The sequence below is a fragment of the Myodes glareolus genome, chromosome 5, assembly GCF_982192425.1.
Source record: "Myodes glareolus chromosome 5, mMyoGla1.1, whole genome shotgun sequence".
NCBI classification, from domain to species: domain Eukaryota; kingdom Metazoa; phylum Chordata; class Mammalia; order Rodentia; family Cricetidae; genus Myodes; species Myodes glareolus.
Genome location: NC_142030.1, coordinates 20494647 through 20518784, shown reverse-complemented (window position 1 = coordinate 20518784; position 24138 = coordinate 20494647). Strand labels below are relative to the sequence as shown.

At 41.3% G+C, this 24138-nt stretch overlaps 1 protein-coding gene across 2 annotated transcripts in view; it reads left to right on the top strand.

Moving 5' to 3' along the window:
- Nucleotides 1-24138, top strand: part of Fmn2 (formin 2) — a 279413-nt gene that overhangs the window by 48367 nt on the left and 206908 nt on the right. For both annotated transcript variants that reach the window (XM_087906102.1, XM_048436401.3), the window contains exons 3-4: nt 8208-8340; nt 16594-16649. In XM_087906102.1, the coding sequence (XP_087762228.1) occupies nt 8208-8340; nt 16594-16649 (189 nt within the window). The remainder of the gene's footprint in view (nt 1-8207; nt 8341-16593; nt 16650-24138) is intronic.

The window sequence follows — 24138 nt, the reverse complement described above, 5'->3', positions numbered from 1 at the left end:
ATAGAGCTGCTCTTCATTTTGGAGATTTCCTCATTCCTAAATAAGGAGTCAGTGTTCCTCGACTCTGCCCTCTGCTGGTCACTTCATATTCTGCAAGGGGATTATTAAGTTCGTTTCTAAATTACAAAGTTGTTGAAAGACAAATAAAAATTCTTTACCATGAAACTTACTAGAAAATTATGGTCTTATTTTTAAATAAAATGCTTAGATACTTTGTAACATTGAAGAGAGAGGAAACGTTAAATATTTCCCAAGATAATAGCACTTGCTGTTTAGTGTGTACAGAAGGAAAAGAAAGCAAGGATATTGTTAAGGTTACAGCAATGCTAGGAAAAGCAATTGAATGTGTGTAAATGCTAATGTTGAAAAAGTAGTCTTTGTCCTTTTTGAGGGGGTCACTCCACCAGCATCCCTTTGTTTGTTCAATTAACACACCTCCCTTTCAAAGGAGACAAGTTTTCAATCAAGTTGAATTTGCTACAGTATTGACCCAGACTTTGTGACTTTTCCCCTTTAAGGAACTATAGGGTGGCATAACAGGTGATATCAAGACATAAAAGAAAGGTCTCTGATGCTCTCAGAGTAGGCTCCCAGGAGAACTTTGAGGCACATCCCCTAAACATAGTCAACAGCTGTATACATGGGATCTGGGCTGGTCTCTTCCATACCCAGGCATAACAGGAGCACTGATGAAACCAGACCTCGGCCCCTCCCATACCCTCAGCTGTCACAAAAAAAAATTATCAACAAGCATGAGGGTAGTTTGACAAAGTTAAAGTCAAGCAGGATGCATAAGGGAGGCACATCTTGTTTCCAGTCTTGCTAGGCCAGGTTTTAACTAGGCTTATGCTGACATTTAATGGTAATTTCACACTGAAGTACAGCAAGGGTATGGGGTTCCACAATAGGATTTTTGTTTGCTTAGGTATTGTTTTCTTGAGTCTTGCCGCTCAGGCTGGCCTAAAACTCAGTCCCTTGGTCCCCTGCCTCAACTTCCTGAATGTTGTAGAGCAGAGAGAATTAATCACGGCTCTTTTAAAATTCTTTTGCTAATACTATTATATCACTAGTAAAAGGCAAGCCACCCTTCCTCTTCGATGCCTCTTTTAGTGCCTGTAGTAACCATTTCTGGAACTCTTACACTGAGATGAGATTTACCTATGTCATCAGGGCCTTGCAGCATCCTTGGAGGTATTGCTGGATTTGTTTTAACTGGGAGGAGATTGCTCATAATTATTAGCAGAGAAATGAATGGATCTTGGGCTGTTAAACTCTACAATGCCTGTTTTGCAGGACTTCTTGAGAGCCTTTTAGGATAATTGTTACGGGCTGCGCATACCAATGTGTAAGGGTTTTAGAAGTCTGTCCAAAGGCCAAGGGACAAATTCTAAGAGGAGCCTATTTTTGTAGCTTTAAAAAAAAGTATAAGGTTAAAAACAAAACAAAACAAAACAAAACAAAAAACAAGGAAAAAAACCATGTTTTCACTAACTATGCACCCCATGGTAGGATATGCATGGGTGCTACAACTTGGTACCCTGTTTTCAGTTGTTGATTTAGAAAGAACTTGTTCTTGCATGCTGTGGTGGTGGGGGTGTCTTGTTTTTAATCTGTGGTGATAACAGTAGTCATTCGATGCTAGGTTTCTCCCAACCTTTGAGATCATCCTCGATCTAAGCGCACTCCCTGGAGTCTAGTCTATAAGTAGCAGAGTTCTCACCCATCTTCATCTTAGTTTCAACTTGCTTCCTGTGCTGTAAATAGTTACTGACATGCTTTAATGCTAAGTTTTAATTTTAGTTTTGTGGGTTTTTTTCCCCTGTGAAGAGACCCAGCAGTTAGCGCTAACATATGCACCACTTCTGTTTCCTACATAGTTCAGCTCACACCTTTGAGAAATGTCAGCTCTGGAGTGCAAAGGGTGGGAGTCTTAGAAAATTGCGAATGCTGTTTCCTATGGGGTTTTCTCTTTGTTTAAGCAAATTGTTGCAGGCATTGAGACATCCCTCACTTTTGCAAGAACCTTGAGGACAGAAGGAAGACCGTCTCTGTTAACTGGAGCATTTAGGGTAACAGCTTAGACCGTGATGCCATCATAGAGTAGGTTGAGTCAGTTGCCACATTTCCTGAATGTGGCCTTATTGGGAAAAGGTAAACTAACCGGGACTAGTCCCCCCTCACCCCAAATCCATCTTCGTCCTTGATGTACTAACAGGTTTAAATGGAAGGCATTATAGATGCATAAATAACCACCTTAGTCAAGGTGCGGTCCAGACATCATTGACGCTTAGCCGGTCTCTTTTGTAAGTTGGTCTAATGATTCAGAAATCTGTAAAATCTGTTATTGGGAGAAATCCCCGCCCCCATAGCTCCCGGGATTCATGTTTTCCCTTCTTTCAGCATGAGACTCTTGGGAAAATTCTAGCTCCTTGGTGTTCATTGTTTCTGCAGCCTGGTAACTGGAGGAAGGTTCTGGCTCCATGTGCACATTTCCTGACTTTTGTTTCTTCTTTCTGCAAATGGTGACATTTTTGAGAGCAAGATGGAGACAGACCGAGAATTCATCTCTCTAGTTTGGGCTGAAGCAGTCCATAAGTTCATCTTTCCTGTTTCTCTGTGTATGCCACTCTCTTTTAGTGCTGGCAAGAGTTTAGAACCGGAGCCAGATATCACTGTCAAGGTGCTGGCAACCTGCCACCATGTCTATGACATGAGTCATGGTCTCCTTGTGTTACTCAAGCTGACTCGGAACTCCGGGTGTGGATGGGACCTATTATTTTCACAAAAAAGCTTCTTGGTTTGAGATTCATGTGCTTTCTATTAATAACAACCAAGCTAACTAGTAAAAGACAAAGAAGATACAGTACAAATGCATTTCTACTGGGCCTACCCATTTAAGAAAGAAGCATAGTTCGGGTCTTGGGAGAGTGTCTGCTCCAATGGCTGAGAGGCGAGAGACAGTTCTCATGGCGGAATACCAGGGCAGGTGCTATGTAGTGCTGCGTGATGTGACTGGGAAGGAGTATGATCCTTTACACCTGTACTTCCTGGTCACGTGGGAGCCTGGAAGAGGATGGTACTTTCATGGCTACTATGAAATTAGCAGACAAAGGCAACCCAGGGAGGAGTTAGTTTAGGATCAGGGTCATTGTGGGAAAGCCATGGTGACAGGAGCGTGAGGAAGCTGGTCACATTGTCCTCAGCTGCAGAGCAGGGAGTGCTGAATACTGGTTCTGGGGTCGCTCTTACCTTTTGTATTCAACTTACCTTCCTCCCTGTGGAATGATGATGTCAACATTCAGGGTGTGTCTCCACCTTAATTAACTTGATCTGGAACCTTCACTAGTGATTTGCTCAGAGGTGTGTTCCCGTGGAATCCCTTCCCATTGACCCTGCCTATTCACCTTCACAGCAAGGTCAAAAGGCAAGTTGTTTGGGGGAGGAAACCAAACTTCTAAGATGGAAAGTTTCTGTCTATGTGTATTTTCAGTGTCTCTGTGTGCATCTGCCATGTGAGCTGCCTGTAGAGACAAAGGAATCGAAACTCCAGGAGTTGGAGTTACAGGTGGTTAGGAGCCACTCAGCATGAGTTCTGGGAACCAGACCCATGTCTTCTGGATGAGCAGCGAGCACTCTGAAAGGCTGAACCATCTCTCTATTCCTGAGAGTATTTATATAAGGGCACTGGGCTCTGGACAATCTTGGTTCATTCAAGAAATGATGAATCATCTTGGTGGCAGATGCAGCGTAACGGCAGAGGATGGAGGACAAGAATGGGTAGATGGCATTATAGGGGGTTCTTCATAGGCACACCAGCTGCCACAGTTCCATCTCAGAACATCTGTAGAGCTTCAAGACTTATGGTAGCAGATGCAGATGTACCTTTCTTTGCTGTTTGTGAAAACTGCTTCCCATCAGACATAAGGAATGCTCCAGCATTGGGGTGACCGTGGGGGAAATCTGCACTCGGTGTGGGAGCCTAAAACCACTTGGATGAATGGGGAGTGAGTTCTAGTGCCATATCTAACATGCAAAGCATTGTTCCTGGTGGTGTGCTGAGAATGTGAGTTACTGACCTATCAAAGGTCGTGGTTTCTAGTTTGGAAGACTGGGTGGGCAATAGTTTATATGTAAGAATTCTCCATAATTCATATTCTAAATATTGTTGACCTATAGTTTGTAATTAATTAGTTCATTTAGAAATCCTCAGAGCTGAGCCTAGAAAGGCAGATGGCTCAGTGATCAAGCATTCCTGCTGCTCGTGCAGACAACCCGAGTTCAGCTGGCAGCACAGAAGCCACGGTCAGCTGGAACTCCAGTCCTGAGGGATCTGACTCCTTCCCCTGAACTCTGCAGGCACTACATGCACAGACATAAACACAGGCACACACATGTAAACACACAAACAAAAGCAAAAAATGTCTTTTCTAAAGATCAGTAGCATAATAAACCTCAAAACTGGCTGCATGGTTACTGATGTATCAATCCTTATTAGATGCCTAGACTTTTAGCTAGTGGCTAAAATTGGGCTTCTGAAGGAATGTGTGTGTCGCTGAAAGGAGACTCACGTAAAATGAAATATTGAGGCATATCAAGACCTGTCTTCAAACACTTCTAAATTTGGAAAAATTTATTTTAGGGTACTTAAAAATAAAAACTGATGACCTGTTCAAAGCTGTGGGCACCTGCAAGGCAGTTTCTCCCAAGTTGCCCATCATGCATTTCCAGAGGATGAGGGAGGAGGTGATGCTGCATCAGGAAGATTTTTTTTTTCCGCAGTGATGTAGGAGACGGTGATGCTGGTGTTAGTCTCGGAAACACCTTTGCTTCGTGGGAGGGATTTTAATTAATTGGAACAAAGCTGCAAGACCAGAGATAGGATGGTAGTGGATGCAAAGGACTCAGTGATGGTCAATCTTCCTTTACAGGAAGGCTTTCCTCTCAGGGTTTGTCTGCAGAGAAGATAAAACAATTTTTTTGAGCAGCGATTTGGAGCTTATCCATCTGCTGAGTAGTTGGAATCGTAGAGGCAGTGAGATATGCTACAGTAATACATACATTAATTGCCTAAATGACAGGAAAAACATGAGAAAATAAGGGCTTATGCCTCCTAGGAAAATGTTCTACTAATGAACCAACTATTCAGCCCTTCGAAATTAATTTAGTCTTGGGGCTGGAGAGATAGCTCAGTCCACGAGAGTGCTTATTGTTTTATTATAGTTCTTGATTTTGGTTCTTAGCACCCACTTCAGGCTGTGCATACACATACACAGACTTACACACACATAAAAAATATTTAAAAATTTATTTTTATATAGGTAGCATTTTCCTGTTCCAGGAGCTGCTTCCAAATTACCACACAGAGGCTTATATTTAATTGTAAATGTTCAACCAATAGCTCAGACTTATTACTAAATAGCTCCTACATTATAAATTAGTCCATATTCCTTATTTATGCTCTGCCATGTGGTGATACCTTTATTAGCATGACACATTTCTCTTGCTTCTCTGTAGCTCCTCTTGACCTCTGATTACACCTTTTTTTCCCTGTATCTTCACTTTGATCACCTGCCTATACTTTTTGCCTTGCTATAGGCCAATCAGCTTTTTGTTTTTGTTTTTGTTTCTATTTTTCAAGACAGGTTTCTCTGTAGTTTTGAAACCTGTCCTGGAACTCACTCTGTAGACCAGGCTGGCCTCGAACTCACAAAAATCTGCCTGCCTCTGCCCCCCAAGTGCTGGGATTAAAGCTCTGCACCATCACTGCCCAGCTTGACCAATCAGCTTTTACTAGCTAATGAGAGTAAAAATATTCACACAGTGTGAAAGGATTGTTCCACAGCAGTTTGAATTATATTATTTAATTGGCTAAAGAGCATTTTTATTCTCTACAGTGAAAATGAAGGCTTTTCTGAAGCAATAGGCATGTTTATAGCCTACAATACCATGTCCCAGTTAGTACAGTAGAAGGTAGAAAAGAGTTGTTTACGTCTGCTTTCCTCCTGAGAACTAACATTGTATGTGGGCTCATAAATCCATTGAAAGGACTTTATGTTCCTAGTAACTGTTATTAGGTGAATAACTTCTTTGAAATGTCATTAAGAAATCAGCTTTTTCTGTGGCTATATGCCAAAGCATGGTGCTTTATTTTCACTTCTGTTCAAAATATTGTAGTGGGAACCTCCCAAACTTCAAATCAGAATTGTGTGAAGGTAAGGTATGAATAATCAGGAAATGAGCATACTTACAACTGTGTTTGGCATTATTTATCAAGCCTGTACAATATCAAGGTAGCATGAGGCACAGACCTTATTTCCATTTTGCAGAGGGCTCAGCCAGGAAGGTGTTCACTGCGCAAGCAGAAAGGCCTGAATTTGGGTAACAGGCAGCCATGTGAAAAGCAAGGGGTGGCAGTGTGAGCCTGTAACCCTAGAGCTACAGCGGCTTCCCAGAGCAATCTAGCACCATCAGCAAGCTTCAGCTTCAGAGAGAGAGTCTGCCTCAACAGTACGTAAAGAGAGCAGGATATGAAGGCATTTGACATTGACCCCTGTCTCCATATGCATGTGTACACATGTGGTCATGCACATACACACATATGTTCACATGTACACACACACCACTGTCATCATCATGATCGTGTGCCTTCTCTGCCCCAGTCGGATCCACCTACTCGAAGCTCTCTAGGTCCCCATCAAACCCTACCCGGGAGCATTGTGACTCAGAGTACTCATCCTGTGTTCAGTGCCCAAATGAGCAGTCCTTGCTTTCTACATCCCTACAACCTCAGGTGACTGGTCACCATTTGTTCATTCTCTTTGGTCCATATATTTCCTCTCTCCATGAGTTGTATTTCTGCATAGACTCATATTCCTGGAATATGTAGCGTTCTTTTCAATGATGTCCTAATCTGGGTTGGCTGATTCTGGACTTGAGCTAGAAAACATTGCTCTTTGGCATTTTTTTTTTCTCTTGGTAGGAATTAAGGAGAATTTATTGGTTCTTTAAGCATTTGGTAGATTTCAGTAGTGAAGTCATGAGGTTCTTGGTTTTTCTTTGTTGGAATTTGTTTATTCTCAGTATCCATCATTGGCTAGTGAAGGTTATCTACCCCTTTGTGGTCAGTGTTGGCAGTTATTTTTGCTTTTTCTTGGCTACAAAATTTCTTGGCCTATTATCATCAGTAACATTCAATGATTCCTTGTAATGCCCATGCTGCTGGCTGTGTTTCTTGTTCCAACTCTCATTTTGTTTGTGCATGCATATATAGCTCATGTGCATCCTAAAAGGACTGGCCTTGTTCTGAAGTCCTGATGATCAACTCTGAGGTATAGGTTCCCAAGGGAGCCATCTGGTTTACCTTCTGGCATGAGGTACATCCAGGAACCTTCTCATTTTGTGCGCTTTATCTTGACTACAACTGGTGAAGCATTCCTTTGCCATAAGAGTCCTATATAATCTTGCTCTTGCCAAGTTAATTGACTTTTTGATGCCCTTTCTTTCAACTTCCAATCTGGGTCACAAGGTAAGCAGCTATTATTGTCCTTGTGGTGTCCATGTACAGACTATCCCAGACTATCCTATAACTTTCCTGCAAGTATTTAAACAAGTTTTTTTTTTTGTTTTTGTTTGTTTGTTTTTTTTTTTTTTAGTTCTACATTTTTAAACAAGTTTTTAATGGGACATCATCCCAGTGTGGCCATACATGCTGGTAGGTCCCAATGATGGAGAAACTGAGAAGAATAATCACTTGAACCCAGGAGTTCAATGCTAGCCTGGTAGATAGTGAGAGAGGCCCTACCTGAGAACCCCAAACCAAAGCAAGCCAAATTCACACCAGCAAAGCTAAAGAGACATCATATTTAGATGGGTTAAAGACCCATTTTCAGGAAGTTGTATAACTCTACATCTGGAGTGTCTCATGGCAGGCCCGTGTAGTATTTCTTCTTCCAAAGAGAGACACGTAGGTTTTACTATAATTATAATAATAAGAAAAAGAACAATAATAATGATGACAATAATAATTGGGGCAGTTTGAGAGAAATGTCTTATGGCTCAATATTGTACAATGTAAGATGCTATTTGAATGCTTTAGATAGGTATGCACATCTGCATGTATTTGAGGGTATTTTTACATTTTGTAATGTATTAGCCATTTATTTTTCGTGATTGAATTGATTTCCATTTAAATACCTTTTTAAATGCAGCAAGACCAGCTTTACACCTGGGCTGCAGTTAGTCAACCCACGCATTCCATGGACTACAACGAAGGGCGGTTTCCCAGGAGAGAACCATCCAGGCTTCCTGATGAAGAGCACAGCCCCAAGGATGTTGATGCAGGTAGGATGTGGGACAGCCAGCTTTACACGATTATGTGATGGAATGCATAATTGCAACACTTGCTTGGGAGTGAGTCTCTAGTCTCTTGCAGGTATTTTTTTTTTTAAGCATATCTCCTGCAGGCAGCCTATTAAAATGGGAAGCCTGAGACAATGTTCTTATGGCCGTGTCCAAAGCTGCTGGGCTAGAATACAGAGAAGTAGTAGATGTACTGGATTTTCCAGTCATTTCTGCTTTTATTGAAGCTTAAGAACCACTGTCAACAGACACCCACCCACCACCAGGTTGAAATTCTACATCCTGTTTGGGCTAAGAGACCCTCAGGGGATATTTTTCTCCTTTATCTCTGAATTTCCTTGCTTAATATTTTCTTTGTGTGTCTAAACATTCTTTTCTTTACCTATAAAGATAACTGGGAAAGGAAAAATAGTGATGTAAATTACTTAAATCTCACTTTAAAATAATTATAGAATATTCCAATGTAATCTATTTTTTCCCTGAAAAATTATTTTTTCTTTTCCTTTTGTTGTTTTAAACAATTTTGTGTTCTTGGCTGGGAAGATAATATGAGACTGGGAAGATAATAACTAGGGTGATGACTTCTTACAAGACTCCAGGTTCTCTTGGTAAACTGAGCAGAAGTAAGCACCATCTTCTGGTATAGAAGTGAAGATTAAACGGAACAGTATTGCTTCTACCCACAGATCTCCACACACCAGGTTTTCATAAGTGATACCATGGGTTTCAGAGCTTAGCTCTTGACTATCAGCACTGGCTGAGTGAAGAAGAGATGGCCGAAGAAGCTGAATCTCGGCTTGTTGTGAAAGGGCAGAATATAAGACTATGAATCTTGGGCTCTGCATTACATCAGCTTGGTGACGTTAGGCAAATTTCCAAGCTGCTGCATTCATTTTCTCATCTATGAAATGTTAATGAGAATAGCATCCACTGTGCAACATGGTTCGGAGGAGTGCATGAGTTCATGTAAATCATTAGAGTACAGAATCGAGTGCCTGGGCCAATGGAAGTGCTCAGCCTTGTTGTTCTAATTATCATTAAAGTTATTTTATGTTATTATCTTCCTCATATCTTTCCTTGAAAACCAACAATGACTCTGTCAATGGTTTGCCAGGCTTCTGTCCACATTTTTCACAGCGTTCCCACCCTCTTGTTTTTAATATCAGTTTCTTGGCAAATGTATTTCATCATGTATTCTTTCAAGCAACGAACCAAATGGGAGTCTACACAGTATCCCGCATTTTCCTTTTTAAATGCCCTGTGTTTTGGAGAAGCTGTTTAGTATTCACTAGTTGGCATATAATCCAATAGAATAAAAAATAAACACAAGTGAGTGAGAGAATATAGTAAACTATTTCATGTAAGATTCTCTTTAATACAACACTCATAGACAACAGCTGATAAAGGGTCCAGGTAGAATTCCACACATCAAAATCTTCAGAGAAAAGAGAGTTTTGACAGATAGTGACTAAAAATTCAACATATGAATTCAGACATTGTTTCTTTTTTGTTTTGTTTTGTTTTTTGAAACAGGGTTTCTCTGTGTAGCTTTGGAGCCCTTCCTGGAACTCCTTCTGTAGTCCAGGCTGGCCTCGAACTCATCAAGCTCATATTCCCTCTGCCCCCTAAATGCTGGGCTTAAAGGTGTGCATCACCATCACCCAGCCCATTGTTAGTTTTTAAAGAAAAAAGACTCAAGTAAAGATTTTGATCCCATTCTATGTATGATTGTCTTTAGACTAAAGTGCTATTGGTTGAAATTCATAAGTAAAAATGCAATAGCTTTAAGCAATTTCATTGAGAGCCCTTGGAACAATGGTTTCTATCCTTTTCTGAATTTGCAACATTGGTTGGCATAATATTTTGATGCCCGTACTGTCTGTTTTCAAGTTTTATGGCTGAATTAATAGCACAGTTCTATAATACTTGTGAATGCTTTAAAAGAATCTTTAGGTTACTGGAGTAGCGTTTGGCTGAGAATGAATAAAAAGTGAGTATTTATGGGTAGACTAATGAAACTTGATCCCAGTCTTTCCCTACATAAGCATCTGCTCTAAACAGATTAAGGGCTTTAGCATTAGCCCTGAAATTTTGAAACCATTGTACATGTCATAGAGGCACAGGTAAGTAATGGTTTTGGAGACAGCTTTCCAATATCTCAGAGCATTTTAGAATGAAGGACTGCTTGAAATTTCAATCTGTACATTCAAGGAAAATTTCAGCAGAGTGAGGTGACAACCTTATAATTAGAAAGGAAATCTTTGCTCTCTGATAAGGAGTAGTATCTATAGTATATAAAAACTAAACAAAAAATGAAAAAAAGTCCTTCAGTTGATAAATGGACAAAGGAAAAGAATTTAAAATGGGAGATGTAAATGGTGATTAGAGATACGAAAACCCCCCTCAGCTATAGGGAAGTATACAGGAAAACTGTGTTAATATTCAATTTCATCCCAATCGGAATTGCTGACTTCATAAAAATATGATTAATAAGTCATAATGAGACTGTAGGAGGGGGGAAGGAACATTGTTCACTGTGCTGGAGATGAGTTAAAGCAACTGTGTCCTTCACAGTGTGTGGAGGGGGGTAGAGATATCCTGATAAACATAAGTTTGACTCAATACAAGTATTGCATGTTTTCCACTCATATATGGAATCTACACTTAATATATAATAAATGTACATGCAAGTGAGTGGAAAGGTTTGTTTAAATGAGATACTGTTCATAGGGGACAATACTGGTTAATTCGGAGGGAAAAGCAAATATAACATTTTTTCTCATGCAGAATGTGTGTGTGTGTGTGTGCGTTCATGCACGCTTATGCACACACATGTTCAGTGAACACAGATGGGAAACTATGGTGAGGGAAAATCTCTCAGTGGGAATTGTAAAGTAGGACAGGAAAGTAAAACAGTGGCGTGTGTGTGTGTGTGTACACACATATATGTTATGTGCTCAGAAGTAGCTTAGTGAAACCCACTATTTTGTGTGCTAGCTAAAGAGAAATTAGTAGAAATAATAAAAAGATATAGATGGTCATATAATTGATTTATATGAATTGATTTTACTTAAAGTTCATCTTCTTAGTGGATGGAAGAGAAATGAGTAGTTGCAAGGAAGGGATTAGACATGCTCACTTCACTCAAGTCCCTCACCATTTCATGAACATGACACTGGCCAACACAACAAATACAGACAGGCTTGCCTTAAAAAAAAGCAGTGAAGGTACAGGCAGTCCTGGAGGAATAAAAAAAACCCTGTGTGTGTGTGTGTGTGTTTGTGTCTGTGTGTGTGTGTGTGTGTCTTTGTGTTTGTTTGTGTGACTGTGCGTGTGTTCATGTATAGAGTGAGAAGTTAAACAGAAACTTTCCTGGGAAGATCTTCCAACAATGTTTATTTTCTGACTGAATCAACCGTATTTGTTTAAGAAAACGTTTTAACAGCTTAGGAATATCTAAGATGCACAAAAGGAGCACAAAGGGAGATTTATCAAATGAAAAGATTCTAGGATGAAGTGGGAGAGTGAGTCTGGGTTAGGTCAGCTCGCTGCAGTGTATCTCAGAAGAATCTGCAATATTTTAAGGTCGTAAGAAATGGATTCCTTCATTTCAGAGTGGAAAGGGGAACATGAGAGATTGCGAGTCGTTTCACCTGTTATAAGGTTGAAGCAACCTTTATGTTGCTTAGGGAATCACGCATTTTCTAGCTTCTAATATCCAAACAATGTCACTGATGGTCCCTATGAAGGAGGATTTTAGAGGTCTGGAGAGATGGCTATGTGGTCAAGAGTGCTTGCTGCTCTTCCTGAGTCTAGCGTCCAACAGCTCACGACCACCTATAAATGTGAGATCCAGGGGTCCTAACCCCCTTCTCTGTCCTGCAGAGACAGCCACACACATGAGACTTTCACAAAACACATGCACACATAAATCAAAATAAAGACAAATCTCAAGAGAGATGTAGTATGGTGTACCACAATGTGGTATCACCGGCCCATTTCTGTGTTTTCTCCAAATGTCTTGACACTGTTTAGCTAATAAAGTAATGCAGGAATACCAAGGATGCAGTGCTGTGCTCTGGCTCCCTATGCTTGTCACACAATCCAGGATAGAAGGATGGATTGAGTTTCTGAGTATTGGAGGGTGTGTGTGTGTGTGTGTGTGTGTGTGTGGAGGAGGGGTTATGTCCTATGTTTTCCCTTTTGCCAGCTGGGTCCTTAGTGGGAATATCTTTTGTTGGCAGTGATGAGATGGTTCTACTATCAAAGAAACAAACAAGAACATATGGATGGGCCTAATGGAACGTGTTAGCTCTCCCTCCATTTATATCTGTTATTAGAATTAAAAGCATCAATCCTATCTGAGACTACAATCATAATGCATTTAATTCTGCATTTAAATTCTGTTCAGTAAATTATCTGTCTCTTAAATTAACTAGATTTGAATGAAGTTCATGTATTTCAGTAAGGAAAGATGAAATCCAGGGAATTTTAACTGTGCACATTACTGACAGTGTAAGTATCTGCTTGATGGATTTTGTATTTTTGGACTGTGATTTATTTTATTTCCGTTTTTAGGAGAGAGACATATGCTGCTGATCTTACTGCCTTCTCTTTCCGGTAGTCAGGGGTAGTCGTTCACACCTGTGATCCCACGCTTGGGAAGTGGAAGCATTTGGATCATGATTCTGAGGATCCTGAGCCTGTGTTCTAGAGTGAAGCCCTGTCTCTAAACATATAAACAAACAACAGATTACATCAAATTATGCTTGTATGGGCCCAACGACTTTAGATTATGCTTAGAATTTTGTGAGGTTATTTTAAAAATACAGAACACCAAAAGATTTGTAAAGGATGTTATTTCCCCCTCCTTGCTTTATGGTGGCTTTAAACCAAAATGGCATAGTTTTTTAGTTGTTTTTGTTTGTTTTTCAAACGGACAATGGAGGTGGCAGTTCTCTATGTACCTGAAAAGGGTAGTCACCACGTTGACTCTGTAACCATTCTGGTATTTAATGGAGACACTTCCAGTCTAAGACCTGGTCGAAAGTGAGTTTGAAGAGAAGACTTTGGGTCATAGATCGCGGGAAAAGTGAGAAATAGGTGTGTTGCTTTATATAAGGGACAGTCACTGGTACCGAGGAAGCCCAATATAGGCCCGAACTGAGCTGCTTCCTCAAACCCACCTGCCTACTGAGAGGGTCTTGAGTTGTCACTCACAGGGAACCATGTTCTCCTTGTGTGATCTCATTTCTTACCCACCGCACGGCATGGCACTTTTGTTGTTTGTAATTATTTTTGCTCTTTTTCCTTCCGGTATTTTCCCCACTCTTCTAGTCCAGTATTTTCCTTCATCTTCATATATAGACTACTTTTGATCTTAGTTCTCAATTTATTTCCACTGTATGTCTCAGTGGAGTAAATTCATTTATACTTTTTATCTGAGTCTCTAGATTCCTATATCCTAGCTTGTGACTTTGCAGGGTATTTTGAAGTGTGAACTTTTCTTTGCCGTTTTAACACAGAGTTTCAGCAAGATGTCAATAGGAAGGATGGAGATAAAGAGAATGAACCCAATCTAGGCACCTGCTGGATGGGATGGAGGGAAGCTGAGAATGTGAGTGTAGAGGTTCACAATATCTGACTGATAACGACTCTGATAAATAGTCTTCTGATTCTATTATTCTGCTCAACACACTTGTCAACATTGCCCTCCCGAGTCTGCAAGCTGGCTTTTGTCGATAGCTTACCAGTTCAAGAACTACAAAGGGAAAACAACAACAACAAAACAGCTAAGAATCCTTATTCACATATCTGATGTAAAAACAAACAAGACAAACCCCAGAGTATAAGTAGGAGATCTATTGCTCTCACTGTAATGTTTAAGTAGACAGAAGAAGAAAAGGCTCTTCCCTTTATGTCCTCTAAGCAGGGACTGTCTGTAAGTCTCTATTTGGGAAGAAGTGGAAGAGAGGGAAGCAGATTTGGGGTTTCCTTTATTAACTGTTGATGTGCTTTTAAACCAAAGATCTCCGTTCAAATGGAGATGGCACTGGTGTCAAGTTGAACAAGAGGAGAATATGCTCTTTTGATTAGCCCGAGGAGGTAGTGCTGTCTGGGGCAATTGTTGCATTGTAAACTCACTTATTGATATTCTAATACACTCTGACTTCTGTTGGCAAGTGGCTATTCCATGCCAGTCTCTGACCTTTGTTTCTAAAGATGCAATCTTAGCTGACGTTCAGGAAATAAGAACATAGGAGGCAGATTTCTACTCCCTTGTTAGAATTCATTGCTCCTCCCTAACAAGGCTTCCCAACTCTTTAACAGTAACACTGCTCCTTGACTTGACAACGTCTCATTTGTTTTCATTCTTATATTCACTCTGCAACTGTTTTAAGCACTTGCTGTTAGCAAACACTCTTCCATTTGTACAACAGGACGGCATTTGACAAAAGGGCCTGCTTCCATTGAGTATGTGTTGTGGTGGAGTGTGCTACTTAGTTTTTTATTATTGTAAAAAGTGCACAATAAAATCAAGTTGAAGAATGAAATGAATTATTTTGGTTTATGATTTTAGAGGTTTCTATTTGTGGTAGCTTGGTTCCATGATTTTAAATCTGTGCTAAAGCAGACCATTGTGTGAGGGGGTTCATGGTGCATTAGAGCAGTTACTTTTCTAACCACTGGGAATCAGAGAAGGGTGATATATAGACTTCTATTATATCCTTTAAGGGATGCTCAAAGTGACCAATGATGCCTCATCTTCTAAAGTTCTCCTGACCTCCCAGTAACACCACTAGCTTGAAGTCAAAGCCTTGAAGACATAGTATTCAGGGAACCTTTTTAACTCCAAAGATAACACAGAGTAATGGATAAGGGCAAAGAGGTGAAATATGGAATGTAGGGTGTGATGAACAAGTAAGGAGTCTTAGGGAGGTATGAAGATGCAGTTCTAATAGAGTACATAGAGGTGCAAGATGAAAGAGAGGTGATGTCATGTGGTAGAATGTGGACGCGTAGAAATGGGCTAACTTTTATAAGCTAGTTAGTAATAAACTTAAGCTATTGACCGGACATTTATAATGAACATTAAGTCTCCATGTCAGTTATTTGGAAACTGGTGGGCAGGAAAGAAACCTCCACCTACAGGCCCCGAGCAAAATTCTTAGAAGCGAACAAGGAAACAAGAGGGTTATGGGAAGGGTCTGTGTTTCAATTTGAAGAGAGCCATGGGGGTAAGAGCATAGTGAGCTAGTCGGGAAGGTGGAATGTCTGCAGAGATTGGGGGAGCATAGGCAGATGATGGAAGGCCAGCAAGGCTGTGCTGAGGCTGTAGTGTTCATCTGAGTACAAGGAAAGCTTTCACCGCAGCCTCACGGTTCCTCATGTTCTTTAAGCACTAACTACACAATATATTTTGGTAGCACTGTTGTGCGCATCCTTTATGACACTACAGACAGTGACTGCTCTACTGTATTTGCAGTGTCTTGTATATAACCCTGCCCCTAATACACAAAAGACTTAAACTCCTGCATTCGTCTTGCCAATGAACGAGCTTCTCATTTCTAAAATGCAGAGGATGGATGAGATTTTTTTTATTATTATATACTTACATTTTCACATAGAAAATACTCTATACCTTCAACAACAACAATCTCTATTTATTTTAATGTGCATCCCAGTATGATGAATTTGTTATCTCGCAGAATCTCAAATGACAAGAACGCTGAAGGTAGAAAATCCCTTCAGAATCCCTTCTTACTCCTGCCTCCAGGTGGCAGTATTTATCATACATCGCAGAAAGCAGATCACAAAGCAGAACCAAATTTGTCAGGACTTCAAAGAGCCTTAAAAATCCCTTGCTTCAAGACTGAGGTGGTCTCATCATGTATGAACTTTCACTAAGTGAATAACAAGTTTACATTCTTAAGCAAGGACGTCGGGGGAAAACAAAAGTCAATTAGGAAAAATAATTAAGGCTGGTCTGCTGAGCACAGCGTCGGGCGCCTCCTGTTTGTGAAATATCTAATGACACAGTATGTGTCATCGTGTGTTTATTATACTGAAAAGCAATCATATTCACATGCTGTGCTAATGATTTAGAAAAAAGACTGGATATTTTTGGTACTTACTGTAAATAATACATATCTAGTGGAAGTTTTTGCTTTTAACTAAGGAAATGGGAATTTTTATTCTTTAAGTTATTGACTGTCTGCTTCCTTTCCAATCCAGAACCTCAATCCTCTATTTTGGAAAGCCCGAAAAAATGTCCAAACGGTGTCCAGCAGGTAAGAAAGCCTCATTAGGATGGTAAATCCCCAATTCCATTATTCACCTTCAAACAGTGATAGATCTGTGATTGGCATTTCCTCTCTGTACCAGAGGCTGTGCTTCCCAAGTGTTAGCTCGCAAGGGGATCCTGCCAGGTGAAATGAAATGTTCCTTTTAATTTATACTTTGCAATCCTATTCATCCTTCAAGGAGAACCATGTACAGGCTTTACAGATCCGTATGATTCTATACCCAACCAGAGAGCTGGACCCATCGTTTGCCATCTCCAGCAGAAATTTCAGGCCACATCTGGAAATTCTATGCTGTGACATGTCTAAACACAGTCCCAAGGGTACCCCTTAAAACAATTTTGGCATGACCTTCCTCATATCTAATAAGACATCCTTCACCATGGATAGGAACAAGGCCTTTGTGCATGGTTGGCAATGACTACGTTATTGAGCCCCCAAGACTCTTAAATGCCTTTAAAGAATGAGACATTTGATGGCATCTTTTTAGACACTTTTATTTTTTATTACCCGTGTCTGTAAGCCTCATTTTGGAGAGTAAGAGACAGGAGGAGCCTAGAATCTCACTGGCGTAGTCAAATAGCTTCATTGAGAGACCCCGCAAAGGAGAAGAATGATTAAGGAAGATGTTGGATATTGATTTATGGTCTCCACATGCCTGCACAAACATGCTCTGACACATATGCAACCATGCATACACATACAGAAATAAATAATTTAGGACATCCAGAAAGGAAACATTTCATAGCACAATGACTGAGGTTAGCAGTTACTCTTCTGGATGTACAAGGAGCTGTGGCAGCTTATCCATAGGTATTCCAAACGATGCTTTTGACAATGGTTTCATACTGCATTAGAAAATAAGTTAGTCTACACTGTAAGCCAACAGGAAGAAGACTGGATCTGGTCTATTGATTCTGGTCTATGGAAGATGAGAGGGCTCTCACTTGAGCTGCAAACCTATGCTGGCTTCTGGTTAATGGATCGTGGTATATATAGATTATGTAGGACATGGTGCTCCCACTCCGAACTGGATAACGGCTGGCATTTGAGAACTCCTCAAAGTGAAGAATGAGTTCTGTGTTAAAGAATAAGTTTATTGTTACATTAAAGTGCTCCTCTTAGAAGTGAGGTCAGGCTCTGAGATTTTCTTAGAACTAGACAGTCCCAGGGTTCTCAAGAACACACCAGCTAGTTGAGTCTTTACTGTTCAGAATAAAGCTGCCGTGAGGGACTGGGTCATAAGAATGTTCCCAGGTTTCGGGTTGTCCTGGTTGTTTGTGTTAAAGGGGAGACCTGCACTGACTCGGTACACTAGCCAGGCCTGGTGGCATCAGCCTGTGATTATTTAATTGGCTGCAATTAGGAGAATGAAATTGTAAGACCAGCAATGGTAAACAAACAAACAACAAAAATTATTGTGTTGGAGCTAGACAGATGGTTCGGTGGTTCAGAGCATTTGCAGCTCTCTGCAGAGGACTACGCTCAATTCTTAGGTACTTATTCTTTGGCCTACATAACCCTTACAGTAACCCTTTAAAACAGGTACCGTGTTTGCCCTTTTACTAATAAAAATGATGTTTGGAGGAGCTAAAAGCAACTCTACTAAAACTACAGAAACCATAACAGTAAGCAATATTTGAGCATAGGCATTTATTTCTTACAGATCCTATGATGCTAAATTTTCCTTTTATGCAGATAATATCCAGGCGGCTGTTTGGTACCATCTTGTTGTGAAACCACTGGATGAATGAAATGCGATATTCATTTCAAGAGTTAGATTCTATTATTTTTGAACTATATCTTTTGTAAGAGTCAGCTCTCCAGATATATAATAGAGATGTATAAACCTATTATTTCACTTTTGTCTCTTTCTTTTGAAGTTTTACTGTAACTTCTATGTGTTAAATCGTATTAAATTTTGTGTTTAATTGCTTGGGTGGGAGGAATTAACGGTTTCTGCCGATGAAGCCCTTTTGCAGTTTGCATCTCGGTCACTAGAGGGCAGCTCTGCACCTTTGCTAATTACCGCTGCTGCTGGGAACGGAATCCTCCAGGCCTGTTTGTTGTGTGTGGATGGCGATCAGCAGTGGTTTGCTGGACCTCGAGGTGCTGCCTGTATATATTCTGTGGTGACCTCCAATGTCTTCCTCACATGTGTGTTCTGACACCTGTTCTCTCCATTGAAACTCTATGAAATTTGTTGAATGAATTTTGAACGTTACTCTGGCCTGTAATTAATAATTCTAAGCGTCCAACATCCCTGGAAACAGCACGTAATCACGTGATCGCTGTCTTCTGTGCTTTCAGATGGTCAGGTGCTTAAAGAAAATGCAATGGGTTCTCACGAGCAAAGACATGAACAGAGCTTCGTTCTCAGCGCTTCTGTTGAGAAGGTCACAGAATCCAGGGGGTCTTTTTAAAGATAAAATTACATTCTTCAGCTCTCAGTGACTTTTCAAATGCATTTCTTCACCCTGGTTAGCTTTAAGCCTCGATGCTGGAGCCGTTTGTCCTGCCTCAGCCTCCTAGGTGTGCTGCTTTACCTGGTACTTGCTGGTTATATTAAGGTTTTAGTATGCTCAGAAGACTGTATTGTCTAAAGAATTGTGCCATAGGATTAAAATGGAACTTTTTCACCTTTAACAACACCCTGTGGTATTGAAGCTACAGTGTACATGGAAAATCCTTCAGGCCTGACTCGGTTTATGACCATCTTAGCTGCCCAATCAACACATCTCGTGGGTTTAGACAGCTGATCGCGGGAGATGCAAGGTAGTCAGGATGGGGTACAAGCATGGATACTCAGTGATGGAGGTGCAGGCACAACCCTGGTAACACTCGAAGACGGTGTTTACCATGCTGTGCACCAGGGAAGACAGAACTTTTCTGCAAAGAACATTTTTGTTTTCTGGAAACTCAAAGGAGGTCAGAGAATAGTGCAGGTATTTTAACATCACAAAAAGGAGAGACTCTTTCTTCAGATCTTTGTTGTTGCTTTGAGGCAGGGTCTCACTCTGTTCCTCTGTCTAGCCTAGAATTTACTCTGTAGATCAGACTGGCCTCAAACCCATAGAGATCGACTTGCCACTGCCTGCCTTCCTCCCCAGCCAAATGCTGGGATTAAAAGTGTATACCATCAGGCCCAGATTTTGTATTGGCTTTAAAAGTGAGAAGCAGTCAACTTTGGGAAGCAGGAAGGCTGTGCGTTTAGCAGGGTGGGAAAGAAGTGGATCCACATGGCATTTTTGTTTTACTACAGAGTGGCGGGGACATGGAGATACCATGAAACTAACAGCTTGTTCTATTGAGTTTTAGATGGTATAAAATCAGTTCATGCCACAGCAACACTGTTAGGGGGAGAAAGGCCCCACCACTCAGAAAGCGAATCTGGTGGAATATTAACGGAGGAGACCCCTTGCTCCTTAAAGAATACTTGCCCATGATCAAGCATCTACTGGTCTGCTGTGTATAGGAGATAGGGAAAAATGGGAAGACTTGAGACAACAGGGCCCTTTCACGGTAGCATGTCTGATGTGTCTGTCATCCTTGTTCAGGTCTTCTTTAGGCATCCATGTTGTGGAATGGTGTGGGTGTATCTTCTCTGATATTTTTAGGAGATGAATTCTCACCTAAATGCCCTGATCCCCTGGCTCTTATAATCTTTCTCCCCCAGCTTCTGCTCTGACCCTTGAGCCTCAGCTGCAGGAGCTCTGCTCTAGACGCATCAGTTGTTGCTGGGCACCGCCGAGTCACTTGTTCTCTGCATTTGATTGGTTGTGGTTTTCCGTAATGATTTCCATCTGTGGTGAGGGGATGTTTCTTGAATGGGGGGTGAGACCTATACTTATCTGTGGGTATATAAAGACAAATATTTAGAATGTAGTTAGAAATTATGTTGGCTTAATAAAGTGGTGGTTACATTTCAATTTCAAAAAATAAAAGGAATAGGTATTTTAAAAACAAAAAACAAAAATAAAGAAACAATCAGTTTAGTTATAGGGCTGCATCTTTTCCCATATGTCTATAAAGCAACTTACAAGATACAGTGTGACTGCCAAGATACTTAATGTATGTTGTAGAATATTGCAGCGATTAAAGAAATTAAAAAAAATAGTTGCAGAGAGACTATAATGAAGAATAGTTTCTTGGGAAGGTGATTTCTCCATCAACTTAACTTGTGCAAGGGTGGAAGGAAGAGCCCCACGTGGGAGAGGAAAGTGGAGAACAGGAGAGGGAGAGGACGTGGCATCCAGGGGAGCTATGTCCAGTTGGCTTGATGGGCAGCTTAGCGCTCTCCTCCTGTGGAAACTTGACCTTTGCTTTTGGCCTCTGGTGCCACTGCATGCAACTGGACAATGATTGAGCCCAGAACCCATTGTTATCTGGGTTTTAGCCACAGTCTCCTCATGGATCTCCTTACTTCCAGTCTCAGTCCCTTCTAATCTCTTCCTGCACGTCGCCCCAAAGTTATCTTTCTGAAAACACGAATTTGTTTCTCCCTGCTATCTGCTTTGACTTGTTCAAGGACCGCTCATTGTGTCTCTAAAAAGTTTCAGGCCCGTGAGTTTGACACGCTGGGTCTCCCTGCTGCCATTGCTGTCTTGGCCTTATCTCGCTCTGTCTTTCCTACAGATTCAGCTTGGTTTAGCAGGAACACATCTCTTGAAGACTCCATTATCCTTCATATCTCCCCTCGCACAACCCTTCTATGCCTTCATATACCCTTTTATAAAATGCACTTCCATCTAAGCTTACACTTAAATACTTGGTGAGAAAAGCCTCATTCTCCAGAGCCCATTTGGAGTCTTTACCCGGTAACTACTATTTAGAATCACTGACTTTATGCACAGGGATTGAGAGCCTTAAGGATAATAGTATTGGTACTTTTCTTTTGTCCCTCTGGTATCTAACCGAGAGTCTGGCAGATAGGGAGAAGCCAGAGAAATGCTTGCTAAATGAATCAACATACGATGACCACACCAACGAGACAGAATGGGGCAGGTCTCAGAAACACTCACTCACTCGGGAACACTCACTCACCGAGGAGATGGGCTGTGGAGCAGTTTTCCTGAGCACAAATCCCAGCCTCCTGGTATTAGGTGGAGACAGTCAGAGCGAAACAAAAGTAGGCACTGACTACAATACTGGGGACAGATTTCGATCAGGGGTTGCTACTGCAGTAGGGAGACATTCTTGATCGGTGGTCACTAATGCAGTGGGGAGACACTCTGCTGCGAACTGAAGGCAGCTTTGAATTGCACAGAGGTGAATATTTCAGAGGGATGAAGGAGGAGCAAGGAGGGGATGGGGCAAGGCTTGGGAGAGTCGGGACGTGAACATGACGACGGTTCTTCACTGAGAGTGAGCTTCAGCTCTTCACAGCAGCTAAGGTCATTGTGTCTGCTAAGCTGGCAAGGACAGGAGCAGCTGGGATTCCGTCCCATCTCAGAGTTCCAGAGGCAGAGGCCTCATCTTTAGCTGCTGCTTAAACAGGTAAAAGATGTTGGCAATCTTGCATTTTCTCACACAGTCACATTTTCTCATACAGTCATTCGAAGGATGCAGCCTTGAGACATATTAGTGTTTGTTCAAGTTTTTTTTAAAACAAGGTTGAAGCCACAAAGGAAGCTGGTTGCAGTTTGGTCAAGAGAGGATCTTGGTTAGACCTTGTTTAGTTTGTTTTCTCTTGTTTCAGAAAACTGAAGGTCAGGGGTTGTGTAATGTGTAAAAGTTGGAGGTTTAGCTAGTTCCCAGGGATGGAGGCTAGAATGTCCAAGAGGGTAGCCCTGGCTTGTCTCAGGGGCCTTCTACTGTGACAGCAGGGGCTGTAGTACGTGATGAGTGACCCAAAGGCCTAGCCTAGATTTTTCTTCTTTTCATAAAGTTACTAATTCACGGTACCCGAGTGATATCAGAAAGTCCTATCTACCCCCCAAAGACCCACCTTCAAAGGCCATTTCTTAAGGAATTTTGTTTTAACTACTTTAGGGGTAACATTTCCTGCTCGTGTCTTGTGTGGGTAGAAATCGTAACCATTACCAACATTAAGTTGAACATGACACTGATAATAAAAGGCTAAAGTGAGTATAGCATTAATTACTCTGCTCAGAGAAAAGTATTTTATTCTGGGCCTTAGTTTCCTCACCTGTAAAATGGGCATGCGGTCTTTCCTACCTGAGGGCTTAGAGGTATTTTTTTAAAAAAAAATTATTATTTTAAAGCACATTAGTTTATGAAAGATGATTTGCAGAGCTTAAGGCACCCAGCCGACACTCGGATTGCTTATTGTTGCTACATCAGAACAGTCCTCTCTGTTGTGCTTTGAACTGTCAACATTGAGGATCTTCCTTGGGATCTTTTGTACATGCTAAGAGCAGATGCTGTCCCTCTGAGACACACCACTCCTCGGTCTTCACGGGTTGCATATTTGCAAATGACTGGTGAAGACTGAAGGTGGTGCTCACGTTCCTGTGCTGCATGTGTGGTCACCTGCAACTTTGCACAGTATGGCTAAGAATTCTAGCCTCTCAAGTGAGTGTTTTCCCAGGTAAGTCTGCACAGACGGAGGTCTGTGAGCAAGCATGCTTTGTATGGTCTGTTCAGTGCCCTGCCTTTCACATATTTGTGGTGTTTCCTTGGTGATTTCACCGTAGGAAATGACTTGACAGTGTTAAAACGCTGTTGGTGTTCCCAAGTGTCAAAAGACCTTGCTGGACCCATTGGAAAACCTTCACCTTGGGCTTTGTTTCAGTACTGGCTAGTGTGTCAGGGGCCATCAGTTCAGTGTTAGTGAGTCAATAATAGGTCTTCAATATGACAGCTTTCAACAGGGATACATGTTCCAAAAAAAAAAATTGCACATGAGTCATGTGACAAAATGTGACCCGAGGCTTGCTGGTGTCCAACCCTGTGTTTTCCTGAAGAGCAGTGGTTTAGCATTGATTAATTGAGGGTTTTTGGAGGCTTTGCTTCTGACAAATTTGAAGAACACAGGTTGTGTGTCTTATTTAATCCTCACGGTACCCCTTGCCCTTGGAAGATGGGTAGTATAGTGTTTGTCACATTTTAAAGGACAGTCTTATGTTGGCTTGTGGCTTCAGGCTGTAGGCCACGGTCTGTATTTTGTTCCTAGGCTCCGGCTTGGTTAGACGGAACATCACACTGTAACAGTGTGCAGTGGAGCAAAGTGGCTCATCTTATGGTGGGTAGGAGAAAAAGGCTACAAACCGGCTAGGTGGGATGTGAGATTGCCTTCAGAAACACAGAGCCAGCGTGTCCTCCAACAAGACTCAGCTTCCTACACTTAGCGGGTCATTAATTGATTAACCTTTTGAACTTGGCACTCGCATAATTCAATCACTCTTCAGTAGCCCTATGAATTAGAGACCACACATTCTACATAAGATCCTTTCAAGATCAACTATGACATGGGCTATCTTCATCATAAAGATCATTAAAGACCATATGAGCCTCT